The sequence below is a fragment of the Lepisma saccharinum genome, chromosome 19 (genome assembly GCF_977018435.1).
Source record: "Lepisma saccharinum chromosome 19, izLepSacc3.1, whole genome shotgun sequence".
Taxonomy (NCBI): Eukaryota; Metazoa; Arthropoda; class Insecta; order Zygentoma; family Lepismatidae; genus Lepisma; species Lepisma saccharinum.
Genome location: NC_139247.1, coordinates 34319496 through 34328062, shown reverse-complemented (window position 1 = coordinate 34328062; position 8567 = coordinate 34319496). Strand labels below are relative to the sequence as shown.

General features: G+C 40.2%; 1 protein-coding gene across 1 annotated transcript; it reads right to left on the bottom strand.

Moving 5' to 3' along the window:
- Positions 1 to 7116: 7116 nt before the first annotated feature.
- Positions 7117 to 7656, bottom strand: LOC146002988 (histone-lysine N-methyltransferase SETMAR-like). Its single transcript, XM_083141144.1, has one exon. The coding sequence runs from the start codon at positions 7654 to 7656 to the stop codon at positions 7117 to 7119; it is 540 nt and encodes a 179-aa protein (XP_082997270.1).
- Between the last annotated feature and the right edge of the window lie 911 nt (positions 7657 to 8567).

Genomic DNA, 8567 nt, shown 5'->3' with positions numbered 1-8567 from the left:
TGTTCATGACCTCCGTCGCTTTTGTTTTCACAGATTCTACGGTCGTAAATCTGGTTCCTTTCAGTGCTGATTTGGCCTTTGGGAATAAAACAAAGTCACACGGAGATATCCGGCGAATAGGGTGGATGTTCTAACACTGCGATCCCATTCTTGGCCAAAAAAGCCTTGACTGACAATGCCGTGTTGAGAGGAGCATTGTCCTGATAAAGAATCCATGACTTGCTTTTCCACAAATCAGGTCTTCGTCTGCTTAGTCGCTCACGAAGGATCGTCAGCACCGTAATGTAATAATGTTGGTTGTTTTGCAATAGCTCGAATACTGAAGCGACGATCTTTTCGAATCAATTCACGGACATTTGCAATGTTATTCATTCTCGACAGTTTGAGATGTTATTCCGCTTCAATAAGCAAATATACATGAGTTCGTGACCCTGTCCTTGGTAAGCAACAATTTCTCAGGAGCAACTAAAAGCAGTGGCGGCGATTGGGTTCCAAAACCGGGGGGCAAGAAACCAAAACTGGGGGGGGGGGCAAAGGCAGTATATTTCCCTTTGTAGATAAGGTTTAGCATAGGGTGGGTCAAAAGTGGCGAATATTGTGGGGGATTGCCTCCCCTCGCCCCTCCTAATCTCCGCCACTGTCTAAAAGTAACAAATACTAGTGAAAGATGAAAATTCCTGACTTATCTTCAGGTATAGCAGTCACTATTCCGTTCTGCGTGGTCTGGTCAGTTGCTATTTCGAACATTTTTGCAAACCATCAGAACATGTGAGAAGAAGACGTGTCATGATCTGACTGAATGTAGCATTTTTTCTCAGTATATTAATTTAATTTCCATAAAGACCTTACATACATCAGTAACGGGGAAGAACATTAAGCAACGCTGAATATTAAAATTATTTCATAACAAATCTTCGTTACGTGGATGAAAGTTCAGAATAGGCATCTTCTAGCTGTTAAAGTCCAGGATTAATCACCTATATTCCTTTCCCGGATTCTCTGGAGTAAGAGAACGCGAACGCGTTCTGTGCGCATGTTGAAGGGTGTGCGCCTCGTCCAATGAACGCGCGGAGGGGAGGGGCATCCACAGGAGGGGGCTCATTCGCGGTCCAGTAGTTCCGTAGTAAACATGTCAGCTCGCAAGTCTAGGGGAACTCTGCATTCAGAAGAGTGCCTCATAGTGTTGAATGTGTTCGAGAACAACTTGTTTGAAAAGTTTAAAACACATGGCTTTGTTTTTTTTTTTACAAATGTTTAAAACAAAGTGTTTGAAACATGTTTTTCAGACTTGTTTAAAACACATTTTGATACATGATGTTTCATAGTTTGTGGTTATTTGTTAAATTTGTTTTAATTTTTTTCTGTTCTTCGTAGCATCAAAAGACAAATAAACGTGCAATATTATTTGTTCTTTGTGTAAAACAATACACTGGCCATTGTTAAGAATAAAAGAAGAAATTGGCAGCAGAAAGCCTTTTGCTTTACGGCCGTTACACCGTGCAGCACTTCGTTGCTTTCATCCCGCACCCTTCCCCACCTACTCTGACCCCGCCCACAAGCTTTCCCCTCTGCGCGTCGCTACTCTAGAGAATCCGGAAAAGCAGTTTACCTACCTGTCTTCAATGTCTATTTTCTCTTTCGGTTGTACAGCAGATTAAATTCTTAATTACGTTTGGGATCCTTACTCAAATTTCGGATTTAAAGATCAATAATTGCTGTAATTGTGAGAAACGAAGATTCAAGGATAGGCTTGCCTATTTAGGAATGAACGGACTCTCTTCCAAAACTACCTTCTCACTCAGCAAATAGGTTTCGAGTTTTAATCCGCTATGTATGACCATGCACCAAATATAACCTTTGAGTCATGATTGGTTGTGTCATATAGGTGGTTACGCAAGCCAACCTTGTAACAACGCTGTCAGAAATATTTAAATAGTAGGGAGATTAAGTAAAATGTTCAGGGGCGTAGACATATTTGTCTTGTAGAATTCGACTTTTCATATGGAACTAGTGAGGTACCTGAACCCAATATAGCCTAGTACCCAATATGGCCTACTTGCTGTTTCCAAGTAGTTACATGGTTCATTCAACAGATGACGGTAGTATGTCATTTAGACTGTCCGAATGGTGTGATTGAATCTGTTACCTGTAGTGCAGTAACTTGAAGACAAAGAAGCAAAATAGCTGAACCTCGTAATTGTTCTATGTGATCTAATATTTCATATTCAAGTTATTACTTACTACATCTTCCAAGTGATAGGTGTTATATCTCTAGCATATATTATGATAGCTCATAATTTATACTTTACAACAATGTACTTAGTTTAGACTTTAATGTAAAGTATTATTTATAACGAAGGAAAAAGAACATTATGTAAGGTGTACTCAATATGGCCTACATAGGAATATATCGTGAAAGACATGCGCATATGTGACATTTCTTATGTTCACGTAGAGTGTGTGAAACTCACTAAGGATGCGTAATCCATGGGCTTCTGATAACAAATTGTACCCAGTGTGGCCTAAACGTAACTTTTTAATAAAATATTTCCTGCACCCATGTTATTATTTGAAACTGGCTCCAAGTTTCAGTAAACGTCCAGAAATAACCACAGATTAACCTCAGTATAGCGAAATTCAGGATTTGAACCTGACACCTTTCTATAGCAGGTTCGTTTATCCTAACCTATATTGATTATCGATCATTTGACTCTTACCTGTGAATACATACAGTAAAAGCTCGTTAATCCGGACCCCGATAAGCCGGACTTCGTTTAATCCGGACAGGCAAAGGGAAAAAAAGGCAGAATGCTTTCGGAAAAAGCCGCATTGACACAGGAATACTCTCGTACTGCATTGTATGTACAGTATTGCTTTACATTTTACTGTACTGTATAGTGTATTGAAATCTATGCCGTTTAAATAGCCTACACCAAAATAAACGTGTTTTGTTGCTATAAACAACTTTCTACTGTTCTTTTAGGTTATTTCAGTTAATCCGGACTTTCGTTAAACAGGTCAATTTATCCCCCCATCAGTCCGGATTAATGAGGTTTTCCTGTATACTCGTTGGTGCCAACCTCCGTGTCGAAGTGGTAAACACAACGAGGTACGATGCAAAGGGCATCCCGGCCTGGGCATGAGTGTTCTTATTGAGTGTCCCTTCATCAATTTCATCAATTATTATTCATCCCCATCCCCACAGAAGTGGCAGAAAAGCGAATTAAAATCAACTAGACTAATACTCTTTGCAGCACGAAGAAATTGAATCCCGACACTGAATACTTGTCGAACTCTCAAGTAAAAATTAACCTGCCGACCGACACAGAGAATTAACTGTAATTATCTCCGCCAGGTAAAATCTTTATTTTTATTTTTTATACGGCTTGCTTTTGTTTGTTAGCAGGATTATGCAGAACTTGTAGATGGATTTTCATCACGTTTAGTAAAGGTTTGCATTATACGCTCCACATAGAAGGATTAAACCCTGGTGGTGCCATCTCTCTCTGAGGTATTTAACTAATCTCGTTGCAAACCCAGTCAATCAGTAATGAGCACATACATTTTCCTAGTTGCTTATCTGCTAGTTAAATATTAAACTAGGTTAGGTCTAGAGCAGTGATGCCCAACCTTTTTTTGCCCTTTCGCGGGCCAGAACATCTTCTGACATAAATAGCATACAAATCGTACGGCGTCGTGTAATTGCAGCTTTTAAACGCTAATATCGCAAACGTAAAAAATCTTTCACTCATACAGACAATTAATATTTGTATAAATAGCAAGAAGCCCAAATCAAAGAAAAAAAATAGTTTTTTGGTACTTACAATTTACTAGTGCGATGTTTGTGGTTGCTTTGCAGAAACTAACTTTTCAATGTCTGGTTCAAAACTTGACACACCAATCCGCAACACAGAATCAAGATGTTCGTCTGTAATACGATTTCGGAGTAATGTTTTCGCTCGTTTTAACACAGAAAATGTTTGTTCACATACGTACGTGCTAGCAAACACTGACACCATTTTCAGCCCTTGCTTCCTGAGGTTTTGGAAAATCTTCAGGTGCAGTTGAGCATAATACTCTGTTAATTGTTGTTCGTTAAACGTTTCGTGTAGATATGCCTGACATTGCAGTTCAATAAGTTCTAGTTGCAGTGTGGCTGGTGCAGTTGATGGATCTGCCGAAAACGGATTTTGAAGAATACGTACTTCATCACCCATGTCACGAAAATCGGAAAATCGTTCGTTAAAGTTTTCTTGCAACAGCTTCAAAAGTCTGATTGTCTTCGAAAAGGCAACATCAGGCTGTTCCTGAAGCAATGTTGTGCACGTCGAAAAGTGCAGCACTTGATTTTTTTCACTTTATTGTACGAATAATTGTAGCTTTGTTTCAAAAGCCTTGATGTCTGCATACGCCCGAGATCAATTTACTTTTACCTTGCAGCTTTACGTTAAGTTCATTCAAGTAGCACGTGATGTCGCACAAAATCGCCAAATCCCACAACCACGATGAACCTCTGAGCTTCGGCACTTCTTTTCATTTCTATGTCATGAAAATATCAATTTCAAGCCTCAGATTGGAAAAGCGTTTCAACACCTTTCGTCGACTTAACCAACGGACTTCACTGTGATACACGACATCTTCGTGTTCTGATTCAATGTCACTCAGAAACTCCTTAAAGGTCCTGTGATTTAATGCGTGTGATTTGATAAAGTTCACAGTTTCGATGACAACCTGCATAACGTGCTTTAAGCTTACAACCTTGCCACATTGGTGTCACTGGTGAATAATGCAATGCAGCTCGATAGGTCGTGAACCGTTGCATTCAAGGACCTTTTGACGTATTTTGGCAACCAGTCCGTTGTGACGTCCCATCATACTTCGCGCACCGTCTGTTGTTACACCTACCAATTTATTCCAAGGAAGTCCAAAGTTTGTTAATTACCGCAGACACGTCTCGAAACAAATTTTTAGCAGTGGTGGTGCCATACATGCTTTGCATCGCACCAAGTTTTTAAGTAATTTGAAATGCACTGTGTGTACCCCCAATAAACACTAATAGTTGGGCAGTGTCACTGATATCTGTAGACTCGTCAACGGCAAACGAAAACACCTCAAAAGTCTTAGCTGTGCTCTACAGTTGTGACAGAAGGTTGCTTCCTAAATCTTCAACTCATCTCGTAACAGTCCTGCGAGAAACACTGACAGTTTCGACCACACTTTTCTTTTCCGGGCACATTTCTTCCATAATAGCTAGCACACACTTTTTTACCGTCTCGCCGTCAGAAAATGGCTTGGCCTCTCTACTCAAAATGTGAGCCGCCCGAAAACTTGCCCTCACTGCTGCTTCATTCTTTTGCCTTCTTTTGTTGAAGAGTTTCTTCAGTCCTCCAATTTCGTTGCGTAACTTTGAATTTTTTTTCTTCGCGGGATGATCCCACGTAATCATCGTACTTGTTTTTATGCTTCGTTTCGTAATGTCTCTTGATGTTGTGTTCTTTAAACACCGCTACAGTTTCTTCACAGATAAGACACAACGCTTTTTCATGCTGCTGCACAAAAAAGTACGAACTTGTCCATTTCTCCTGAAAGTTTCTGCACTCGGAATCCACTTTCCGCTTTTTCTGCTCAGAAGCCATTTTCTTCACAATTATCCGCCCCAAAAACACACTAGTAACTGCCTGAAAGAAACGGTCGACCATGAGGTTGACCGTTTGTTGATTGTATCATTTTCTTTCTTTGTTTGTTTTCCTTGCATGGCTCAACAATGCAATATGTTTCGTGCGAGCTTCAATATCAGGATTGTGTTCAGAAACTAATACGCTGGGTTTATGAGCGAAAATATTGAATACAGATTTCACATAATTATCCAGATTCTGAAAAATGTAAAATGTAGGTTAGAAAACATAAAAACGATGGCGAAATTACATCATTCCCGTTTTCTTTCTGAACGACGTTAATGTACAAAATGTAACAAATGCAATGTTTCTGAACGCAACCCAGAGTGGCAATGATTTTATAGCAGTAAATAGCAACGTAAGGAAGCAGAGACGTAGGAAACAATATTTTTAAAGCTTTCCCCTTATAGGGGCGGCAAATTACCTTTTTACCAAGGGCGCTGGGGCGCCCAGCTGCGTTCCTGTAAGGAACAATTAATTATTTCCTTCCAAGTGACTTGATGGCTGTCAATGTGATTTATGTTATGAGTGTGTGTTGCATTCTGTTGTTTCTGTGTCGAGAAAAGTTAATTTTATGTACATATTAAGAAGGAGAAATAAAATAAAACTTTTTTCGACACGTTTATGGTAAAGAAATGCAACATATGTGGTGGGCCGGATCTGGCCCGCGGGCCGTAGGTTTGGCATCACTGGTCTAGAGTTAGGACGAGAACGAAATCAAATTGAGGGATTTCGGAAAGTTTGGTATCGCTGTGCCCTTTAGCAATCTAGAATATTACACACACAAAACACACGTACATAGGCACATAAAATTTCACCTAAATCATTGGTATTTATTCACGCTTAGTAAGTGGACTGCCTTGGTGGGCTCCGGAAGAATATATTCCAAGAGAAATCAAAATCGAAAAAGTTGTGCCCTTAAGTTAGATATATTGACCTTATGTTTACATATCTTCAAAATAAAGAAGAGTTTTAAGGGAGATAGAAAAATAGAGATGAAAGAAGCGATAGAGAATGATAGAAAGGAATAGAATTAAAGAGCCCTGCAGAGCGAGAGAGAGGAAATAAGGAAATAGAAGACAGAGAAGAATGAATAAAGATAAATGGTGAGAGATGGGATTGGAGAAGAGGAATAAAGGAAGATGTATCGTGAGAAATATGAATTGAGAAAGGAAATATCGATAATAAAGATAAATGGGGAAATTGGGATTGGAGAAAGGGAATAACGAAAATACAGATAAATGAAGGTGAATGGTATTGGAGAAAGGGAACAAGGAAAATAAAGATAAATGGAGAGATGTGGGATTGGAGAAATTGTGTAAGGAAAATATACGAGGGTGGGCTGAAAAGTTTTGCCTGTTGATTAATATATCTGGTTAGAGTGAACAGAATTAATCAAAGACAATGTGTATATTGACATCTTGGCTTCAGTTCTGGAACATCACTTCCCCAAAGAGTCGCCATCCACTTCCACGCACTTCCTCCAACGGCGCACCAGTCCTTCCATGGTGTCATGGTAGAAATCCTTGCCTTTGGAGTGACACCACGATCGCAAGGCACGCTGGACGTCCTCATCTGGTGAGTAGTGGTTTCCCTTAAGGTGTTCCTTCAGTTTAGGAAAGATGTAGAAGTCACAGGGTGCAAGATCAGGGCTGTATGGGGCGTGTGCGAGGACAGTGTATCCAAGCTTCAATATTGCGTCGGTGGTCAACTTGCTGGTGTGGGGTCTAGCGTTGTCATGGAGAAGAAGAGAGGCTCCATTGTCAGGCCTGACGCGTCTCAGTCGAGCCTTTAGCTTCTTTAGGGTTTCGATGTACCGCTCTGAGTTCACGGTGGTACCCTTGGGAAGAAACTCGGTGTGGACAACACCATTCACATAGAAAAACAGAGTCAGCATGACTTTTCCCGCAGATGCACAGACCTTGAATTTTTTTGGAGTGGGAGAACTTTTGTGACTGTACTCCATGGATTGCCTCTTCATCGTTGGGTCATAGTGGTGGATCCACGATTCGTCGCCTGTGACGATTTTGCACTCCTTCCGCCATCAAGAATTCGATTACGGCTCTCTGCTTTAACCGTACGTCCATACCAGTTGCCATCTTGGTCGCAACTGCTGATCACGTGGGCAGATGACAACAACTCTCGCTACGTGGCGTTGTAGGTAAGGAATGGAGGAACGCTCAGCAAAAGTTCCAAGATCTCTGCATATAAAATAAGAGGGATATTAATCAACAGGCAAAACTTTTCAGCCCCCCCCCCCCTCCTCGTAGATAAATGGAGAGATGTGTGATTGGAGAAAGGGAAAAAGGAAAATAAAGAGAAATGGAATTCGAGAAGGGGAATAAGGAAAATATAGATAAATGGATGGAAATGGGATTGAAGTAAGGGAATAGGGAAAATAAAGATAAATGGAGACATGTGGGATTGGAGAAAGGGAAAATGGAAAATATAGAGTAATGGAGAGAAATGAGTTTGGAGAAAAATGAACAGAAAGAGAGACGAGAGAGAGGGGAAAGAAGGGCTAAAAGAGGGAAGTAGAATGAGTCATGAATGAGAAAAAATAGAGAAAGAAGAAAAATGAAAGAAAAATCTCTCAGCGTAGAAAGCAATAATAATCCCTAGAAAAATCGCTTAGAGAAGAAAAAGAAGATAGAATTTTAAAAAGGAAAGAGAGAGAAACGAGTACAAGACAGAAATAAACAATGAAAATGAATTTCATGGTAACAGAAGTACAGCCCATCTGAACATATTCATCCACTTTGAGCACATCCAAATAAAACACTGTAGCAACGTCAAGCATTCTCTTTGAGGGACGAACTTGAACGAGATGCATTTGGGAGCTCCTCGTTTTTACTGCCTCGGCAAGCGGGAGTTTGCTCCTGGAAAATTAAA

What these genes read in the sequence shown, in the direction of transcription:
- LOC146002988 (XM_083141144.1), bottom strand. Translation starts at nt 7,656, where the DNA reads ATGAAGAGGCAATCCATGGAGTACAGTCACAAAAGTTCTCCCACTCCA.